This window comes from Aedes aegypti, chromosome 3, assembly GCF_002204515.2.
Source record: "Aedes aegypti strain LVP_AGWG chromosome 3, AaegL5.0 Primary Assembly, whole genome shotgun sequence".
NCBI lineage: Eukaryota > Metazoa > Arthropoda > Insecta > Diptera > Culicidae > Aedes > Aedes aegypti.
This window is the reverse complement of record NC_035109.1, coordinates 205530537-205553871: the sequence shown is the minus strand read 5'-3', so window position 1 is coordinate 205553871 and position 23335 is coordinate 205530537. Positions and strand designations below refer to the sequence as shown.

Sequence of the window (23335 nt, the reverse complement as noted above, 5' to 3'; positions counted from 1 at the left end):
CTTGTCATGCGTTATTGTACAAATATAATGTAGGTACTTAATACAAACAATCATTTGTTGGCGGTTTGAATACATTACTTGCTTAAGCATTAGACATCCACTACTCGAAGTCTGTGCTCGAAAAAAAGGCTAGATTCACCGCCGGGGACTAGACCGAGTAGATTGCAAAACTATGTCAGCTAAAGGTCGTCGGAGCATCTGTGTACCGGAAGTCTTCCTAGCTCACAACCGGGGAGATCATCGAGCAATAAGCGTTCGCGACGAATCACAGGTTTCGGTCGTCGGAGCGTCAGCGTATTGGAAGCTATGCTCCAACCGACTTGGATATCCAACCGGTTTGTATAGGGAGAAATAGATAAGCTGCAGATATCCTATGAAACTTGGAGATAGCGAATGAATCATGGATCGCACAAACTGCCAAGAGACCATCGGTCACACATGAAAAAAATAAAGAGAGAGCACCAGAATGTCGAATAACAACTCGGTGAACAGTGAGTATGTAAAAATTCGAGAGTTTGTTAATAGATTTAATCGCTCATGGAAACCGGAAAATGTTGAACGTACTTGAATTGAAATAATGTTATACTGTAATGTGCTCCATTGATTGTTCTATACTGTTGTAATTGTTTTTTATTTGTGTAAATGATGAGTTGATAATGGAAAACTTTGAGTAACTGAATATCGTTATACGATAAGTCTAAATCATGTAATTAGGTATTTGATGTTAGAACTAGTTTTAATTTGTTGTTGCATACTGGTAATAATCCGTAATTGATCGTGCTAATTGTCTACAAGGAACTTATTTGTGTGATGAATGTGATTTAATTAGTTTAAGTAATTCAATGAGACCCTAGATGGTCAGTTGAAGTATCATAAATACAAATACAAATACAAAAGTATCGTACCCTCGTACTGTGCGTACACAAATTCTTTTTGTCCTCGGAAGTTTTTAAAACTCTGGAGCAATAAAACAGTGCTTCTGAATAAATGGTACTCTTCAGTGCTACAATAACAGTGCTTTATGGTACATTTTTTACTAGTGATCCCCTTTCAAACTTGTTTGGACCCGTGCCTTCCATTTTTCGTTGGACCCGTTAGCGGAAGCTAGTGGCGGTAATCCTTCCAACGTGGCAAACATGGAAGAAAGGACGTTCCTCAGGAATGCGAGCTCTCTTTTGAGAGTGAAATGGTTATTGTTGATAATTGCATCGAAATGAGCAATCAGTTCGATGTTCTAAACAAATTTACCGAACACCAAATCGAAGCAGTCTCTAGCCCAGGCTCTTTGATTCAAGTGAGGAAGCAAAGAGTGCCGTCTATCGTGGTCAGTTGTTCCGAATTTGGACGATTTAGGCAAGAGATCTTGAACTAGAGGAATCAAGTTTTCTTCCAAATCGCAAAGAAAGGATACTGTCGCGTTTTGTCGGAAACTCTTAGAAATCGCGAACTACTTCTCAAACAAGAAGGTAAAAAACAAAAAGATCAAAAATGGAATATATAATTTACTTGAATTTTCCCCAGTCCAAGTAATCATCATGAAAACGTGGACCCAATCTGGCATTCGTCGGAAAGGGCTTTCTTAATCATATTATTTAGTCCAGTTTAACAAAAGTGATCTGATTAATATTAAAACTTTAGAAAAATCAAGACTTATGTTCGATGTGTGACATGCAGAGAATCAAATTGGCATCAAACAGATGAGAAGCAAACAACAAGGCAAGCGCGCTCACAACCATGTGTTCCACACTTTTGGATTGCGATACAATCTAAAGAAAAATTGTCATGACAATCACAGGAGGCAATATTGTTGCCACTTTTTCAACTCATGATTAATCAGTTATTTGAAACACAAAAACGAATTTACTTCATGGATGCTGTTCGACAATGTAGCAAAGTTTACCAACACGGAGAAAGTTCTCGAAAAATGCAATGCAAAGCCTTTAAAATCGCTGGGCACGCGGTTATCAATCATTGTAATATTCTGTTCAAGTGCTGACATACTGTTATTGAAGAATAGAATTGTTGCCACAAGAATAGGAAAAGACAATGTCTTTGTTGCTGCATGTTGGGTGACAATAATAGAAGTATTAGATATAGAACGCTGTTCCTTCCATACGATGGTTGTGATGGGAATGAATGAACCACAGTAGCCTTGATTTTCTATTGGCGCAATCTACCGGTACTCAAAGTGTCAAAACGATTGTTTTGTTTTGTACTTCTTTTCGTATCCTGGAAGTGAAATGCGAGATGTAAGTAGGGAAAGGGGTGGTAAAATGAACACCTTAAGGAAATCATCTTGTTTCTGATAGAAAAACGAGAGATTTGTATGGTTCTATCGCACAACATCAAAAATAGGGATGTAAGCTATAGCAGCGACATGGATTCAGACTAAAAAAGCTAAATTTTCACATATTTTCATCGCTATCAAAAAGCGATGCAAATGTTCATTTTACCTGCACTATGTGGGTAAAATGAACAGCGGCTGGTGGTAAAACGAACACCATGCAAAAAACGTGAGCAAAACAAATGTTTCTGAAAATTTTTATTGCCCCACCGCAAATACATCCATTAATGATTGTAACCCATTCAAAAAGAATTCTAAAGGTATCAGATTTGACATCATATCATAACGATATTCACCGCTCTGAAAAACCTCAAGTCTTCCGAGCTAAAAGTTACGTCAGTTCTAATTTTCAAACGTGGTTTTCTAAAATCTTAGTTTTAGTTGATATTTTCACTTCAATTGACCTACGTATCAACTCGAACACTCAGATTTATGCTCTAAATCGTCCGTGCATGATAAAAATTCATCGAAATTTGTTTTTTCTCGGTAAAAGGCACGATGTTCATTTTACCACCCCTGTTCATTTTACCACCACTTCCCCTAAAGCCAAATAATAATCGTTGAAACAAAAGAGATGGATAAAAACTCCCAAACCGAGTCGGTGCTAGTTTGTTTAACGTTTCTAACGGCAGAAACAATCGGAAATGGACACTCAGAATTCGCTCGGATACACGTATGCAGGTACACGTACAGGTGTTCGGTTCTTCAGATTTGAAGTTTGGCTTCGATTCATCTTCATCTTAAACAACTGCAATTGTCCTAATTGATCCTTGCGTTTTCCTCGTACATGTCTCCAAAGTTTCACCATACAGAGTCGAGTTGCAGCAGGTTGAAAAGTACCGGGAGCACAGAGATAGTCACCATCTGTCTTGCCATTGGTTAAAGCATTCAATCTAGGGAAAGTGTACCAGTTATGGCTATAGTGGTTCCCTATTTGGCCATATGTGTTTTCCCGAAAACTTTCACATTTTTAATATTTTTGAATGTTTCAACATCAAGATTCATTTGATATCAAACTACTAAAACACACAGAATGATTAAAAATTTTAAAATAATCAAATTATCACGTATGGCGAAATAGGGAACCATTATGTCCATAACTGGTACACCTACCCTATGTAAATCTAAGGAGCCATTCAATTACGCATTTGTGTAATCCATATACATAAAAATTAATCACCTGTGGAACGACAGCGATCTTTTGCTATCTTTTGCCTGGAGATCTTCAGGGCATACGAAAAACAAAATATTTCAATGAAACACAACACGCATGTGCGTTGCCAAGAACTGTTATTTTGATTTTGAAAACATGTTACTATGATTAAATTAAAATAATTTTGACACTTTGAGTACCACCTTTAAATTATGCCCACTAGATGTTGGTCACAAGGTTTGCAGCGACATTAGCGTTCTAATTTCTTATATTTCTATTGTGACAATTGATTCACTGGTGACATGGGAACATTTCCAGAAACCTGTCATTCAGTGCTGTTGGTGCCAAAAGTGGGATCATGGTACTAAACATTGCCGCATGGATGTTAAATGCTTGATTTGCGGTGGTTCGTTTTACGCTAATGACGTCTGTCCTTAAGGTAGATACCAAAAAGTTTATATGTGAAATTTGTGGGGCAACTATAAGTCTAAATTTTGGGATTGCTCTTCTCGCAAACGAATCGTTGAGGCTCGTACCAGGCAGATCAACGGCAACGTTCTTCGTAGCCGGAATCCCCCAGGCAGAATCTCCATTCATTCTCATGTTTCAGTTAACGATTGCTTGCTTAATAATCATACTCATCAGGTAAATTATAATCATACTCATTCACAAGCAAATTTCCTTCCGTCGGGAAACCGTTCGAATCTTTTCAATTTGAAGGTGAATAGGTGACATTAATGTAATCCATTGAGCAATAAAAAAATGAAATGCAATAAAAAAATTGGAATGCTCGAATGATTAGTAAAAGGCTGGGCAAAGCGTACCATTGGTACCTTGCGTACCTGAAGGAATAAAATAGACCCCTTTGTGTGGTCCTTAGCCTCTTGCCCAGCAACTCCTATCCCTACCTCCTCGCGGTACTGACCGGGGTACGAGTAACCTTAGGGAAGATCGGGTAATCAACCCCGGTGGGAACTCTGGTCATATGCTGACAGGGAAGAGGGTTTGCTTTTGCTTTTGCTTTTGCTTCTGCAAACCTGGAGCGTCTGTACTCCATGTTAGGAGCGGCTCACAACAGCATCTGTTCCCCATGTCATGGGCGGCTGATCATCGTCCGAGTGCCAGAGAAGGACTTTAAGGTAAACTGCGCACTATGGTCCTCCGAACATTTAGGTGAATGGTCCTCCGGAAATCTAGGGGGTTGGTGTCAGGCCCTGCAAGCCAACCGTAAAAACACACCAGTGCAGGAACGTCAACGAGAGAATACGGACCGAAACAATCGGCAAAGACCACAGCGACGAAAATGGACTAGCGTGGAACTGCAAATCTCTCAACTTCATTGGAAGTACTCGCATACTCTCCGATGTACTGAAGACCCGCGGTTTCGGTATCGTAGCGCTGCAGGAGGTGTGCTGGATAGGAGCATTGGTGCGAACGTTTAGAGGTAATCATACCATCTACCAGAGCTGCGGCAACACACGCGAGCTGGGAACAGCTTTCATAGTGATGGGTGATATGCAAAGGCGCGTGATCGGGTGGTGGTCGATCAATGAACGAATGTGCAAGTTAAGAATCAAAGGCCGATTCTTTAACTTCAGCATAATCAACGTGCATAGCCCACACTCCGGAAGCACTGATGATGACAAGGACGCATTTTACGCGCAGCTCGAACGCGAGTACGACCGCTGCCCGAGCCACGACGTCAAGATCATCATAGGAGATTTGAACGCTCAGGTTGGCCAGGAGGAGGAGTTCAGATCGACGATTGGAAAGTTCAGCGCCCACCGGCTGACGAACGAGAACGGCATACGACTGATAGATTTTGTCGCCTCCAAGAATATGGCCATTCGAAGCACCTATTTCCAGCACAGCCTCCCGTATCGGTACACCTGGAGATCACCTCTGCAGACAGAATCGCAAATCGACCACGTTTTGATCGATGAACGGCACTTCTCCGACATAACCAACGTCAGAACCTATCGTGGCGCTAACATTGACTCCGACCACTACCTGGTGATGGTAAAACTGCGCCCAAAACTATCCGTCATCAACGATGTACCGTACCGACGCCCGCCACGGTACAATCTTGCGCGACTGAAACAACCGGATGTCGCCAATGCGTACGCGCAGCATCTTGATGCAGCGTTGCCTGATGAGGACGAGCTCGATAGGGCCCCTCTTGAGGACTGCTGGAGGACAGTCAAAGCAGCCATTACCGACGCTGCCGAAAGCATTGTCGGATATGCGTAACGGAACTCAAGAAACGATTGGTTCGACGAAGAGTGCCAAGAGGTTTATGAGGAGAAGAATGCAGCGCGGGCTGCAATGCTGCAGCATAGTACGCGACAAAACGTGGAACGATACAGACTGAAGCGAAAACAGCAAACCCGCCTATTCCGGGACAAAAAACGCCGCCTGGAAGAAGTGGAATGCCAAGAGATGGAGTTGCTGTACCGTTCTCAAGAAACGCGAAAGTTCTATCAGAAGTTCAACACATCCCGCAAAGGCTTCGTGCCATGACCTGAAATGTGCCGGGATAAGGATGGGAGCATCTTGACGGACGGACGCGAGGTGATCGAAAGGTGGAAGCAGCACTACGATGAACACCTGAATGTCGCAGAGAACACAGGCACAGAAGGCAATGGCTACGTCAGCATAGCGGACAGTGGAAACCAACCAGTTTCCACGATGGGCGAAGTTAAGGATGCCATCCAACAGCTCCAGAACAACAAGGCCGCTGGCAACAACAAGGAGCCGAACTCATCAAGATAGGCCCGGACAGGTTGGCCGCTTGTCTGCATCGGCTGATAGTCAGAATCTGGGAAACTGAACAGCTACCGGAGGAGTGGAAGCAAGGTGTTATATGCCCTATCTACAAAAAGGGCGACAAACTGGAGCGTGAAAATTATCGTGCAATCACTATCCTCAACGCCGCCTACAAAGTGCTATCCCAGATTCTCTTCCGTCGTCTATCACCTATATCAAACGAGTTCGTGGGAAGTTATCAAGCAGGATTCATCGACGGCCGCTCGACAACGGACCTGATTTTTTCCGTGCGGAAAATCCTCCAGAAATGCCGTGAGTACCAGGTCCCTACGCACCATTTGTTTATCGATTTCAAGGCGGCATACGATAGTATCGACCGCCTAGAGTTATGGAAAATCATGGACGAGAACAGCTTTCCCGGGAAGCTCACAAGATTGATCAGAGCAACGATGGACGGTGTGCAAAACTGCGTGAAGATCTCGGGTGAACACTCCAGTTCGTTCGAGTCTCGGCGGGGACTACAACAGTGCGACGAACTTTCGTGCCTGTTGTTCAATATTGTGCTTGAAGGTGTCATGCGGAGAGCCGGACTTAACAGTCGAGGCACGATTTCGCGGACGACATGGATATTATTGGGAGAAAATTTGAAACTGTGGCAGATTCGTTCACCCGCCTAAAACGCGAAGCAACAAAAGTCGGGTTAATGGTGAATGCTTCGAAAACAAAGCAAGCTCTTGGGGTTTTCGAACGCAGAGTGGACGATCTTCGGCGGCGTGCAGGAGAACGGCGTGTGGCGGCGAAGTATGAACCACGAGCTCGCTCAACTCTACGGCGAACCCAGTATCGTGAAGGTAGGTAGAGGTGGAAGGATACGCTGGGCAGGGCATGTTGCAAGAATGCCGGACGACAACCCTGTAAAGATGGTGTTCGCTACGAATTCGGTCGGAACAAGAAGGCGTGAGGCGCAGCGAGCTAGGTGGATTGACCAGGTGCACCAGGACCTGGAGAGCGTGGGTCGCAGTCGAGGATGGAGAGAAGCGGCCATGAATCGAGTGAATTGGAGAAATATTGTTGGCGAGGCTTCATCAAGATAACTGATGTATAGCAAAAAAAGTAGGTAAGTAAGTTAGTTAGTAAGTAAGTTGTCTAAAACTTTGCAATAAGAACCGCTTCAGTACGACGCATATTGTGGCCAAACATGAGCTATGTAGTTATAAAAAAACCCACTGCCGAAGTGAATCAAAATTGCCAAGAATATGATCCGGCTCCCTAAATGATAATATTAAGGATATTCTTCTTTCAGCGTTGACTGTTTTTTGAATACTAAAATGCTGCATATCAATGTTGATTTATCCTTCTTTAAGTATAAACTGTTCTCTGAAAGTCAGCTTTGAAATTCATTCCAAATGCATGCTAACTGTAGCTCGCTATTTTTTTCAATTTCGGCCAAACGGCATTCGTGCAAATGGCATTCGCCCAAATGACCCTTTCGGCCTAATGACGTTCGGCCACATGATCCGGAACCTTATTTTCAATTTAAATGAATTTTCCACATATAGTTATTTGAATGAAATAATTAAACGATTTGCGATATAATCTACTTCTAACGGACTTCTTGCGAGTTGTTCAAATTAATGGCAGCGCTAGTAAAAACGCGAAAGGTGCTATTCGGTTTAGTGGTAGAAGGGGTATAAATTTTCCAAAGCCTGTTCTTATAAGCAGATAAACTGACTGATTTGTCTGTTCGGTATGACAACATTTTCCTGGTAGGGGACTTCAACATTGATCTGCTTTGTCCGAGCAGCAGAGAGCAATTGGAAGCGATGCTCTGTGCTTATTTGTTGCCATCTATCAGTGATGAGCCGACATATATGTGGAATGATCTGCGGGTGTAAACATACATATCTGCATATCTTCGATAAAATCATCGGCCTCATTGAAACACAGCGCAAGACGTTCACGTACTACGGCTTCTTGTCTATTAGATTTCTTCGCCGGTCTAATATCAGTCCTAAGTTTCTAAACTGAGTTCCTTCGACAAGATATTTTAACTAGTTAGTGTTTGCTTACCAGGTAGACAAGGACTGCCGGCTGCACCGAACGTCGATTTGAGATGCGGAAAACCTGCAAAAGAAGATCATAACAAGTTAATTTAATAGAATACAGAATATTACATATTTGATAGACGATAATTGATTCAATCAACTGACCAGACCCATCATCCATATCATAAGCAAAGTCGGCTTATTAAATACATTTTTCGTACAACTGTTACAGACCAGAAACGAGCACATGAAATAATTATCCCTCGATCTTTTCCCGATAACATTATGCTGGAAACGCTTGAAAGTAGCATAAAATTACTCAACAACAAAGCGGCCCAATCATCGTCCCGTTCTAGCCGGCACACAACTCGCTCATTGTTCTTCCATCACCATCGGAGATGGAAAACGGTGAACCCACTATTCCACGCAACAGCACTGGAGCATTAGCATTGAACGTACCTCCACAACAAAAAAAAAGTTGCCAGTAAGTGTGTCTCTGCGCTTAACAAGCTTACTTGAAATTATACACCACGCCGCGTAATGATAGATATGATTTATGACTGACACTCAATCTCGATTTCACGATTCCAAAGGTGAAAACCAACAACACCGCTTCTCGAACGGCATCGTTCTGCATATACAAACGGACGGATCGAACACAAAAGACTGCCGAGTCGTGGATGATATGGTTCTCACTCCGCCGAAAAGTGTGGAAATCATTACGACTTATTCAGCTTTTGATATTGCTACGAATTTCTATAATTCCTATAAAATCCATGTAATAGTCCTGGTGACGCTCCCAATTCAGACCTGCCTGCTTCTCATCTTAGCCCAGCTGAAAAACGATTTCGTACCTTGAGTTAAAATGTGTAGGGATAAGGATGGAAGCATCTTGATGGACTGATATAAGGTGATCGAAAGGAGGGTGCAGCACTACGACGAACACCTGAATGGAACGGAGAACGCGGGCACAGAGGGTCACGACAGCTGAGAAAACAACTACGTCAGCACGGCAGATGAAGGAAACCAACCTGTTCTTAAATTGAGAGAAGTTAAGGATGGCATGTTCAAATCAACAAGAAGGCGGCTGGTAAGGATGATTTTGGAGCTTAACTCATCAAATGAGGTGGCTTGACCTGATGCAACAAAATCTGAAGAGCGTGGGCCAAAATCGAAGTTGGAGGGACACAGCCATAGACCGAGTAAATTGACGAACATCGTTAACGAGGTTTTATCAATCCAATTGATGTTACACCAAGTACCAAACCAAGATTTATTGATGAAGATTTTTTCTTCAGAGATCTAGTATAGACATTTTCTCCCTTACTTGCTCCTCTTTAGATTTTTGACTTCTTGTATTCTCGACCATTTCTCATAAACTTATTTTACTCCAAGTCAAAGTTTGTGAAATTTTCATATTTTTTTCATTTCTAATGTAACATAAGAAACGACGCAACGGACCTTAGGTAGCTTCTTCCCAGTCTTCTCTTGATAGAAACCGTTCATGAACTAGCGAGCAGCGGCAGTCAGTGCGGGTGAAAAAAAAAGAGTGTACAAGTAATCATTTCAAATCGATATTGATAGAATAATTGATTAATTATATGCTAATGCTACCACCGCCAGTTGCCGCCACATTGCCCAAATCGCCCAATACGGGCTGCAGCGATGACGATGGCTCACGATGATGGACTTTTGAGATGGGTAGTCCATGACTGGAAGCATCTTCGTTGGCGTAGCTGCCTTTAGCGGTCATAATTTTCGAAAGAATACGCCTACATTCCGTAGTTTCGTTTTTGTGTGCCTCATCTGCGTCATTATTACTTCATCGCCTTTGCCTTTTTTCTCACTTTCTGTCGAAGTATTAGATTGTGGTATAACAAAAGTAAACCTCCATCATTGGTAGACGCTAGGAAACCCGCCGTCGTCCGGTGGGTATTGTGAAATAAAATAGAACGATCGATCGTCAGCCGATTTGGCGGTAGCCAACTTGTGCCGAACATGAAGGTTATTTTGAGCAGCGCTCGAACATAATCATTATTAGACGGTGATTTGAATGCAAATGAACGAGATGGAAAACGTTTCTTAAACACGGTTTCGAAATTTGTACCAGCATTCCAGCGCGGACAGTTTAGGCTACCAATTATAGGGACCGGTGGCGACTTGCTATTTATTACCTGATACGGTGGCGGTGGAAGCGTCTAATATTTTGTTGTATGGCGGTGAATTTTGGTTTGTTGGTTTGAAATACGATCGTTCAGGTTTTTGTTCAACATCAAGGTTACGCACGTTTGGTTTTCGAAAGCATAGTGAGAAATTGTTGCTTGCCTGTTAGCTAGACGACGTGTTTGCTACTCCGATTCATGATCGAGTAGGTGATATGGGGAACACAGAGGGAAATATGTCCAAGTGACAATTGAAATGTGAATTACTCGGTAAGCGGTGCCTTAGCATAGTATTCTTCAGCTTCCCATAACAACTCCTTGTAGCAGTGAGATCAATTCGTCGCTGTCTATCGTTTGCGGCCCTGCCCATATGCACTTCCATGATCAATTCAGTTCTAGCTGCACCAAGGATGCTGAATCTTTCTTTCTACCAGTACGCCGGACGCCACCGGTGACCAATGGATCATTAAAATAACCAAAACGGCCGCTATGGAAAGCATAGATAGCGCCACCGTAGCCTTGTGTGCTTGACAGAACAGCAATGCTGTCACAATGTTAAATCCCATATACAGAGGCGCCTTTGTTTTGATGCGGTGAGCACTGACAAAAACTGCATTCAATGATCCATTATATCGGCATAGTTGCGTCAGACGCTCACACTAACGCATATGTTGAATATCCATGTTTGAAGCGTGCCTCGACGAACAGGTCCTTCGTTTTCTACTTTCGTTCTCATTCCTCCTCATGGTTGTGAGATTTGTAACATAGCGAATTTGAAATTATCGCTAAATGAGTGGTCGATGGAAATTTCGTCTGTGTTACGTCTGTTTGTCTGTATCATTACTGTAGGGGATCGCTTGATAATCGCTATGATCTTTGACGGGTAGCCGAAGGTTGCAATGATGGATTTCCGACCTTATTTGCGAAAAGTGAGCAAACATCTCATTTCAAAGTCTTACGTCGAGAGTCGCCAGAGCTTCCAGCAGGCTATACTCTTTAACGATGGTCAGTCTGCTAACCCACTCCAGGTTCAAAACATTGAAGACTCCGATTATTATCGGCATTGAACCGATCAACTAGTCAATTGGTACCACCAGTCTGCGCCACCGCCATGTTTTCGAATCCAGCATGTTCTAAGCAACCGTTGGATACTCAAACACATTTCAATATTGATACTTAATTGATCTTGGCTACATTCAAATCCATTATGTGGGATTGGGATTGCCATACACGTTGTTAGTACATACAATATCTGCTCTATCGTCCACCCACGGACAAACAGACGTCACACTCTCAGCATTGTCATCTAGCACCCGCAGCGCTCGCATTATTTTTATTCGCGTTTGACGTTTACACATTACCGCCATCTGTTGGCCCATCGGCCAAATGCGCCGATTTTAGCATTGGGCGTACATGTTCTCTCGACTATGATTTTGTTCGCGAGTTGTTCTAAGTGTTACGTCTGTTTGTCTGTGGTCCACCTGTGAGAAGCTTGTCAGTTACATACAACTCCGTTGATTTTGCAATCCCGAAACCTTCGTATGACTATTTCTTATATGGAGTATTGACTCATTACTTGAACTGCCTAATTGTCGTTAGGGGTCGTCCATTAATTACGTATGGGTTTATGGAGGAGGGGGTCTAGTAACCATAGGAAAGAACGGCTAACCAATCCCGGTGGGACCTAGGTCGTATGCTGACAGGGAAAGGGGGCTCCTCTCTTCTGAAGGTGTAGCTCATCAGAGTGTCTGTTCTTTATGTTAGGGGCGGCTCAAAACTCCATATTAGGAGTGGCGGATCATCGTCCTAGTGCAACGTGGGACTCTAAACAGTACTATGCACGATGGTTCTCTGACGAAACAGGCCTAACATGCCAGCCGTAAAAATCACCAGTACAGGAAGCATTGGATTGGATTGGGAACTCGGATCATGGAACTGTAAATCCCCCAATTGCTTGGGAAGTACCCGCATTCTTTCCGACTTATTGAGGGTCCGCAAGTTCGTTATCGTAGGGCAGCATGAAGTTTGCTGGAAAGGGTCGACGTATAGGGATGGTTATACCATCTACCTGAGCTGCGGCAACATACACAAGCTGGGCACAGCTTTTATCGTGATTAGCGAAATGCAGAGGCGCCTAATTGAGTGGTGACCAATCGACAATAGAATGAGCAAGTTGAGGATCGAAGACTTCAATATCAGCATAAACAACATGCACAGCCCTCACCTATCGAATGACGTTGACGATAAAGACGCTTTCTACGCGCAACTGGAACGTGAGTACGATAGTTGCACAAGCCGTGACGTCATAATAGTTATCGGAGAGCAAAACGCTCTGGTTGACCAGAAGGAGGAATCTAGACCAATTATATGAGAGGTCAGCGCTCTCCAGCTTACGAGTGAAAACGGCCTAAGACTAATTGATTTCGCCGCCTCCAAAAACATGACCATACTTCCAGCAGAGTCTCCTGTATTGGTACACCTGGAAATCACCCCAACAGACTCATTTTGTGGTGTGTGCTAACGTAAGAACTAAACGACACATACAAGACGCGATCAAACATTAAACATGCTAAACTCACAACATGAAACCATAAAGTTTACAGTCGAGAAAGAGCAAGATGGGAAATTGCCCTTCCTCGATCTAATGATCAGCAGGAAGGATGACAACACGCTGAGTTTTGGAATTTTTCGAAAACCCACTTCCACCGATCGGTATATTACATCCGATTCAAGCCATTCGGGTGCCCAGAAACAAGCGGCTTTCCATTCTATGGCACACCGACTCTACAATGTGCCTATGGATAATGAAGAATTCGAGGAGGAGCGAGCTCGAATCTACAACGCTGCCGAGGTGAATGGTTACGAAAGGAAGTTTGTAGATAAAATCTTCCAGAAACACAAACTCAGAAAACAACGCCAACATGTTACTACATTAGAACCGATAAAAGAAGAAACGAGAAGAGTCAGCCTGCCATTTTACCCTAAAGTAACTAATCCCATTAAAACATCATTGCAACGACAAGGTATTCAAGTTGTACACAAAAGTGACAACACGCTTCGAGACCTTCTATGCAACCTGAAGGACAAAGTTCCACCCGACGATCAGTCGGGTATCTACCAGATTCCATGCCAGGACTGCTCTGCGGTCTATATAGGACAAACCCGGCGTAAGATAAAAATAAGATTAAGAGAACACAGGAATGCTGTGGTTTCCAATAGAACAAATGAATCCAGCGTAGCGGTTCATGCATCAAATTGTAACCATAGCATAAACTGGCAAGGTGCGAAGTTAATAAAAGCAGTAAGGAAAGTTTCGCACCTAAATAAATGGGAGTCCATGTTCATCAATAAGTCTGAAGAGCCATTGATGAATAAAGACGACCCTCCGATCACGTCGTGCCTCTTCAACATAGCAGACATCACAATACATTGAAGCATCTCTTCGTTTTGGACGTATACGATCAACGTACGAAATCATCGCAGTCAGTCGGACATTGTCCTGTAGATGGGCTACATCGCGCCCGAAACCGGTCGACAAAAGGTAAAATTTTTTTAACTTTTTTGACGATTGTAAGAACGATAAGTGTTATGTCTTGTCTCGCGTCGCGTCTTGTATGCACCCCAACAGACTGAATCACAAATCGACCACGTTTTGATTGATGGAAGACACTTCTCAGACATTACCGATGTCAGAACCTATAGCGGGGCAATCATCGATTCGGACCACTACCTTCTGATGGTTGAAGTACTCCAAAAGCTTTCCGTTGTGAACAACATTCGATACCGAGGCCCGCCACGGTATTATCTAGTAGGACTCAAGCTACCCGAAGTTGCAACTGATTACGCGCAAAGCCTTCAAGCAGCGTTGTCGGATAAGGGAGAGCTCACCGAAGCCCCTCTTGAGGTCTGCTGGAGTTGTATCAAAGCAGCCATTAACAACGCAGTGGAAGGTGTCATTGGGCTCGTGGAAGGAAATCGATGGAACGGTTGGTACTACGAGGAGTATTAGACTTTGGCAAGGTATCCGTCAAAATGTGGAACGATACAAACAGAAGCGAAGGCAGCAAACCCATCTTATTTCGCCGCCTGGAGGTGTTGAAGTGCGAAAAGAAGAAGCAGATTTATCGTTCTTCAAGAAACTCAACGCATCCTTCAAAGGCCGCGAACCAAAATGTGCCAGGATATCCTTATCAGGATCAGTTGCATGACGGACGAGCATGAGGTGATTGAAAGGTGGAAGCCACACTACAATTAACACCTGGGTGGCGCAAAGGCGGAAGACCAAAGCAGCAGGAGGAATGGCTTCATCAGAACGGCGGATGGGGGAGACGTGCCAACTCCCACAATAGGTGAAGTAAAGGATGCTACTAAACAGCCCAAGAACAACAAAGCAGCTGTAAAGAATGGAGTTGCAGAACTTATTAAAATGGGCCCAACAGGTTGGCTACTTGTCTGCATCGATCGATAGCCAGGATCAGGGACACAGAATCGCTACAGGAGGAGTGGAAGGAGGGAGTAATATACCCAATATACAAAAAGGCTGACAAGTTGGAATGTGAGAACTATCAAGCGATCACCGCTCTTAACGCAGCCTATAAAGTGCTTTCCCAGATCATCTTCCGCCATCTATCGTCGCTAGCAAGTAGATTTGTGGGAAATTATCTTGCCGGTTTCAAGGATGGGTGATCAACAACAGACCACATCTTTATGTTGCGGCAGATCCTCCAAAAATGTCGCGAATTTCAAGTTCCGACGCACCACCACATCGACCGCGAAGAGCTATGGAAAATAAGGCAACGTTAATTTTTTTTTCCATTTTTCATTCAGGTATTTTCTGCCGTAGGCAGGTTCATCCCCGGTCCGGTGAACAGAATGAGCCAGATGGGCTCGTCTGGAAAAACAGCTACAAACTATTTTGGCTTAAATCTAGGGTCTTCACAGAGTTATTCGCCAGAGTTCATCACAGGGGCAATTAAAATATTAAAAACAAAATCACGCGACAACACATGAGGATAACTAAGGGACTATCACACATGGTTTAAAACTTAGATCAAACAGAATCCGAGGAGCTCAAACATAGCAAACTAGCATATAGTGGGGTAACTAAAGTGCGTTAGATCCGGTTGCCTAAGGCAATCGGAAGATTTAATTAAAATCCAGTGCCTTTGACGTAGGATATCAATGATGCTATCGGGGATAGCTCGTCTTGAAGGGCGGCTCGGATGCTGCCTGGAACTCCGTGCATCTGTCTCAAATATTCGTACAGCGGGCATACGTAAATTACGTGCTCGACAATATTGTTTGTACAACAAACCTCGCAGACCCAGTGGAAAGGTGTCCCTCCTAGGTTGTAGAAAACCCTTGTATGGCCAGTTCTTAATCTGGAGATTAATTTTTGGTCCTTCATTGATTTGAGGTCCAAGCATCAACGCTTTCCTTCGTTTTTCGTAGGTAGGCTCCTCGATATTACCCAACGTCGAATATCGGCCAGCGGAACCGTTGTGGTATACCGGCGACTGGAGTATCCGAATCCAGCTAGGTGATCGGTTGTGCTATTTCCCGGAATACCACAGTGTTCTGGAACCTCACCATCATGTGAGTTCCAGCACACTCGGGTGATGCATACCTGATTATTCCCTGAAACCACGGATGACGGGGAGCCTCCGATCGAAGCGCGAAGTAACAACTGGCTGAGTCGGTTATTATGATGATCGGGCGAGTGGTTGGTTCAGTAGCGGCAAAGAAAATAGCCGCGGCTTCGGCGGAAAAAAATCGACATTGTCCGGGAAAACTGAGGCTTACCGCGAGTTCGTCGTCCGCGATGCCTATTCCAACCCCTTGCACTGATAGAGAGCCATCGGTATAGCGCCGTTGATGTGCTGCATAGTCTGTCCGCAAGACCTCAGCGACGGATTGTCGCAGCCGCGTTGAAGAGTCTCCTGCCCTGAAGTTGTCTTTTATTCTACCGTCGAATTTGAGTGACGAGCGGTGCCAGTCACGCTCACCGTACCAGTGGACCTTGACGACTGGAGGAGTTTCGTGCCAGCTATGCTGTCGAGCAGATTGTTGGCCTCTTCTAGGAGGTGGATTCTAGCATTACCAGCAGTCTTCTCTGCGAAGGCGGCCACCTTCATGCAAAGCGTCGCAGTAATTAAGTAACGGAAAAGCAGAAGGCCGGCTTCGGCGCAGGCTGCGTCGGCCGAGGTAGATGGGAGGAGATCTGAAATTATAGATGGGTTATAGATGGGAGACAGTGTGTCAATCAGTCTGTTCATCGCCAAGAATGTGGTTTCTAGACCGTAAAACAGTCGACTATCAATAAGAGCGGTGGCGACACGGAATCGATTAGATCGGTTGTTGCTGCAGTGCGGTTCCGAAAAAGATTTTATTAGGTTTAGGTGGCTACGACAATTGGCTCTGACTGCTCCACAGTGGGCCTTGAAGGATAGGCCGTGGTTGAAGGTGACCCCAAGGATTTTTGCTGTCTTACGATGAAGGATGGTTTGGTTGTTGTTTACGATCGGAGGCCTACTGGCCCTATGCCCGAATGGACCTTTTTGGCATCGAACACTTTTGGATGCCGACTTGGTGAAACCTACGGAGGCAGACCATTTGGCCACACGAGAGACGGCTGCTTGTGCTTTTCTGCGTGTGGCTACAATTGTCAGTCCATATACTAGGATAACTATATCGTCCGCATATACGAATATCTGCACTCCTGTTGGCAGGTCTTCGAATACGCCGTATATCATGACCAGAAATAATTTTACCGATATGACGGACCCCTGTGGAACGCCGGTATCTTCCCTATAACAACCCTAAAGGATCGGTTGGTAAGGAAGTTCTTCATGAAGGGCAGGATGTGACCGGTTATGCCCCAGCTGACAAGTCCGGTTGAACGCTTTTGAGATGTCGAGTGAGATCATCTCAGTGTGGTAGTTTTTATTGTTTGCCTCTTGCAGGACTTCACCAAGAGCTGCAAAGTAGGTGTTCGTGCCATATCCATGGGGAGCTGAGAGTTGTTCGCAGGCACTTTTATGAAATATGAAATTTATTATGTCCCGGCGGTAGCGCCGAATCGTTGGACGAATTCCGGGTCGTAGTTATCGAAGGCAGCGAGACTGGCAAAGTATTTGCCTAGGCCGTTCGCAATAACGGTCGGATCTGTGTTATTGCCGTTATATAATGTACAGCGCTGTGTGAAGATATCGCGTGCGTTATCAGACCCATTTTAAACATGCAAAGGATTTTGACAAGGCTATGGTTTTCCTTGCCTCCTGTTCAATATTGCCCTTCAAGCGCTTTATGCTTGTAGTTCAGCATTGCTCTTGAGAATGTTATGCAGAGAGCTGCGACTATCAGGGAGGTACGATTTTCTCTAGATCCGACCAGTATATTTGTTTTCGCGGATGACATACTTAAATATTATTGGCAGATATGTCAACTCGTCTGAAATTCAAAGCAACAAAAGTTGAACTTGTGATACAGATGTCGAAAACAAAATAGATGTTTGGACTGATCGCCACAGAGCTAGAAAGCAGTGCCATCTGTAGAATATGGGTAGTAACCGAGGATGGAAAGACCATGAACTGAACAAGATATACATATGATGGAAATTTGAATGGCTTTTAGGTCATTACGTCATCTAACAGCACTATGTATCTAGTTCTTGTCTTGTATTTGAAGGGTCATTCCACTTATTGAAATAGGCTTTTTACCACATAACATCAATGCATGATATCTGACTCAAATTCTGCCCTTTCGAATCTTTTATTGCCATCCAAGGATAAAATCCCATCGACATTTCGTAATATATCACCCCCTTAAAGGACAAAAGAAGATATCAACAGTAGCCTCTAAGGCGATCCCAACAGCACTTGAGGTTGCCTACCACACATTGTGCTTAACATAGAAAAAAAAAATAACAGAACTCCTTTCCAACTTGTCCCGGCGAAGGTGAACAAAATTTCGTATCATTGAATAAACATCAATTTGCTGGAACCGAGTCTAACGAGCAGATTGAGAAGGTAAGCTCCATTATTGCAATCGATTTGAACCCCTTCAATCTCTCTCACTCTTGTTGTGTCGCCACTTGCTTGGCAGCAAGCTGCACAATAGTGTAGTGGCATGCAAACACATTCCCATGTACCTTTCTGCTTCTGTTCACGGATTTGTATTCCAGAGACGTGCCACCTACCAACACTGGACTCGTCTGTATGTGTATGTGTAACTACAATTGGAAAATTGCTTGCACGAAAAGCTAGTCGAAACGATTTCAGGGTGGAGTTTATTTATGATTTTCTTTGCTTTTTTAGGAAGTGAACATGAAAAGTATAGGAATGTCATTCTCAAATGAATCTACGATAAAAGTTTGTAAGACAAAACATCAAAAGGACAAAAGGTCGAAGATAAAAAAGAAGCAATAAAAGGTTGAAAAGAATTTTCAAAAAAAGAAAACATACATACAGTTGTATATCTGGAACCAGATGTCTAAAAAAAGAAGAGATTTTTGAAAAACTTGTGAAAAAAATTAGAAATTATTGAAAACCTGAAAAGTTATCAGGATTTTTATTAATTTTTTGGTAGAAAAATTAAGCTGCGAAAACCGAATATTTTATATTGAAATTTCAAGCAAAAAATTCGATATTTTTCAGCAAATTCTTCTGATCATCAGCATCGTTTTGCTGATTCGAAGAGAAGACAGAATTTGGAGATGAACACGTCAGTTCGGAAAATTTCAGCCAAATATTGCTGATTGGGTTTAGTATGCAGGTAGAGGGGTCAAAGGTTGAATTTGTTCCACCAAAGTCAATACGATGCTACCCAAGAAGAAAAGATTGACTTTTCAATAACAAACTATGTTACTAATAACGTATCTTGTTATTTCACTACCAGTTAAATTTGCATGATTTGTAACCACCAAACATTAGAAATGTTTCAAAAATATCAATCTAATCCAAGTTGCAACCCCTCCGTTCCTCTGTCCTTCGTCTTTCCTTGCCAATAACTGCGAAAAAGCTGATGATCGGATTGCAAACATGGCTGGAGGACGTAAATACAGGTAACCCTGGCAGGAAATCGATGTCATGCATGTTTGAATATGCAAACAACACGTCGCGCGTCACAAAAGGACCTCGCTTAAGGAAAAATCAATCCTATATAACAGGGCACATCCTGATAAGAATCCAAAGGAAGAGTGGGAGAGCTTTTCATGAAACCTTTTGATGGCTCCACTTTCCCGTCGAATGCCACACAATCCAATCATTTCGATAGCCGCTTTACCTTTCGACATGGAACTTTCTTCTCGAGTGTTGGGGGGTGAGGACATCTCGCAAAATTGCACACAAGAAAACTAAACGAACAACTTGGGCTTGGACTCGGAACGATTCGGTTTTATTGCCCATATAATTGAATAATAAGAAAGCGGATACGAGGCGATATAATTACATTTCTTCCTTTTCTGCTGCAGCGCTTTTGCGTGATGTTGGGAATTGACATCTGATACGGTAGGTTTGTATGAAAAATTGAGAAGAATGAAACTGGCAAATCACGGTGAGGCGGTGAGGAAGGGACTTACTCTTATAAAGTAATTTCCGAGAAGGATATTCACAAAGGACGTGAAACGATGTAGTTTCACTGAACGATAATTGATTTGTTGTTTGAGCTTGGGCAATTTGCGATTGATTGGCATTGGTAATGGAATACTGTCTTCAAAATCGGTGATTTACTTTTAAGCTGATTTGAAATATTAAAAATTCAATTGATTATGCATTTGCACGCTGTGTTCCAATATGATATGTTTAAGAGTAGATTAATCACTCCTTAAAGAAGCCATTGGATTGAAAAATACGCCCCTTTTCCCCTTTTTGTTTCACCTTTGCTACCGGGTGCATGATGAAAATTGTAAATCATGACATAATTTGCGTAGCAGTGTCAAATGGAAGACAGATCAATTTTAGACAGAATACTGTATCTGAGATAGTCACTGATGATCTTGGAATAATAGTGACGTTTTTATATCGATGTCAGTTAGCCTTGAGCTTAAAAATGTTTAGAACAAATGAAAAATGTTTTGGTAAAGGTAGCATTAAAAATACTGCCAAGTTTCGCATGAAATACATATACCATTTCTATAGCAATAAATGTTTTTGGAGCCCAAATAGCCGTATCGTTAAACGCGCAGCCATTCAGCAAGACCAAGCTGAGGGTCGTCTTTTCGTGAAGGAAATTTTCTCGATTTCGCAGAGCATAGTGTATCTTCGTACCTGTCAAAAGATGCACACATGCAAAAGCGATCAATTGGTGAAGTAAACCCTCAGTTAATAACTGTAGAAGTGCTCATAAGAACACTGTTGCCAATACCCCTCGTTACGATGGATAGGTAGTGAAACGACTTACCATTCCCTCGGACGAACCTGTATAGAAACGTGGAATGATAAACTGCGAATGACATTGTCCGTTATCTGCTATCAGTGAGTTTATGGTTAGTCAGCACTATCAGATCGTTCTTCAAATTATATTTCGAAGTGAGTTAGAATTAAAATATACATTGAATTTATATTTCTAACAATTATAAATATTCGTAGAATTAAGGTATCTGCTTTCGTAAAAAGTCCGTCAGTTTTCGTAGAATTATAGTTGAGCATTCAAGGTACGTTTACCACCTGAAATGAAAAATAGCATATACTTACCTTAACCTGAAATTATATAAAACTTACCTTTAGATTTCTGTGGATTGATCGTCGTTAAATCCCTTTGCAAAGATTGCCAGTCATATTACGCAGAAGAACACTGAATTAGTAAGTTAAATCTATTATACTTACCTGGAACATAACTAATCAAGGATAAATAAATTACAGCCTTGTAGCTGCTTGATAGCGACTTACAAGACGGTGTTTTGTTTGGCAATTGGGAACAAACTACAAGGTAATTCATCCTAAGTTGGATGATTGATTGTTGCCCGTCGGACGCTTCTGCTGCTTTCAGTTCCGGCGAATCGCGAAGGCAGAAAGGCGATCTATCCAAGAAGACATCTTTCGCCACAGTACGCTAAGAGCGGGGGAGGAACCTAACTTCACATTCACTGACTGGATGCGGCCCTGGGACGGTGTACGAGAAGCAGCTAAGTGCAGTAAATTTAGCCCGTATTTTCTGTATCCCTTGTTACCGCATTTGCTCGTTCGCAAATCGCTCTACTAGAGATAAGTTAGTCAGAGTTAGAGTTAGGTTCATTATTGCAACGATGTCGGATAAAAATGTCAATGTGTCGACTCCGGGCGGCGAGAAGCACTGTAAGAAATGCGATCGCGGTGATATCGATGACAATATGGTGTGTTGCGACGTTTGTGAAGCTTGGGTACACTTTCAGTGCGCTGGTGTTACCGATTCCATTGGAGATCCCGATAGGAGTTGGAAATGTAGTGCTTGTTTAGCCGACTGGAATGGCTCCTCGAAATCTGAGGTGTCATTCAACGAGTCGTCGGTTAGCAAGAGTAGTCGTGTTTCGTTGAGACTACAGCTCAGCCTGCAACTGCTCGAAGAGCAACAGAAGTTGAAGAAAAAGCGTGCAGCGGAAGAGTTGAAAATCCGTAGACAGGAGGAAGAGGCTAGGTTGAAGGAGATGGATGATGAACAGGAGTACTTGAAGCAGAAGTATGAGTTGTTGATGCAGATCGGTGATGAGAAGGAGTCTTCGAGCAGGAAAAGCGCCATTAGTGTAAAGAGTAAGCGTGATCAACTGGAGAAGTGGATGACTGCAGGATCCTCAGCGGATGGGATGGGGCATTCGAAACCGACGATTATCCAAACGGGGATAACCCTTTCACTGCCAATCGCCAGTGAAGATGGCACCGGAGCAAAACCACCGTTAAGCAGGAACTCTTTGGCGAAGAAGATAGGGAACCCTTCGGTTCCGCTAAACGAGGGTATGCTATATGCAGATCCGACTGTTCCAGTTCAGGGCGGAAGCGTCATAGCTTTGACGCAATCGTACGAACAGCTGGCGACGGCAGCAGTGTCAGAAAGCGTGTCATGCTGCCCAACTACGCTTGGTTTGGCACCAGTGATAACTGTATCTACAATTGCACCGACCGGGTCTTCCCTAACACGCACTGTCCCGGCGACTGCCTCAGTTACTAACGCGAGAGTTCAGAGAGCGGAGAAGGTTAGAGTTACACAATCCGCTATTTCTGGCATGCCTCCGGTCTATTCGTATCCAGAGATGTCAATTCCATCGAGTTCGCAAAATTTCAACGGTATTGGTGGAAATCAACTAGCGTTTCCTATATCAGCCACGGGTCCAATTCTATCTCGAGGTTCGTTTCCGCCAAGTTCAGCGCAACTACCAGTTGGAAGTCGTTCCGCATTCCAGTATTCATTGGCTCCAGAAGTTGCTGCAACTCAAAATCAAGCGCGCTATCCGACAGTTGCAGAGTCAACAAATTCGTTATTTCACTCTATCCCATCAGCAGTTGATGCAACCTTCGGCATTCCAGTTAATTCACGAGTTGTTCCGGGAAATCCTGCATCAGTTGTGAATCCAGTCATACCAGGGTCAATGGGAATCGGTTATGTGCAGAGCAGTCCGCCAGTTCAGACGATTGGACCAACTAGTGCTCAATTGGCGGCACGACAAGTGATGCCACGTGAACTGCCAAAATTCAACGGTGACCCTCAGGAGTGGCCGATATTTTATAGCGCTTTCAAGAATACTACGGACGTATGCGGTTACACAGATGCAGAGAATCTGGCCAGGCTACAGCGTTGTCTAGGAGGGCCGGCACTGGAGGCAGTGCGTAGCCGTCTGTTATTGCCAGCTTCGGTTCCTTATGTGATGGACACTCTGCACAAGCTATATGGACGACCC

General features: G+C 43.4%; 1 protein-coding gene across 5 annotated transcripts in view; it reads right to left on the bottom strand.

The window, feature by feature from the left end:
- LOC5564774 (visual system homeobox 2) overlaps positions 1–23335 on the bottom strand; it is a 248507-nt gene that overhangs the window by 186555 nt on the left and 38617 nt on the right. For all 5 annotated transcript variants that reach the window (XM_021848920.1, XM_021848919.1, XM_021848921.1 and 2 more), the window contains exon 2: positions 8334–8387. In XM_021848920.1, the coding sequence (XP_021704612.1) occupies positions 8334–8387 (54 nt within the window). The remainder of the gene's footprint in view (positions 1–8333; positions 8388–23335) is intronic.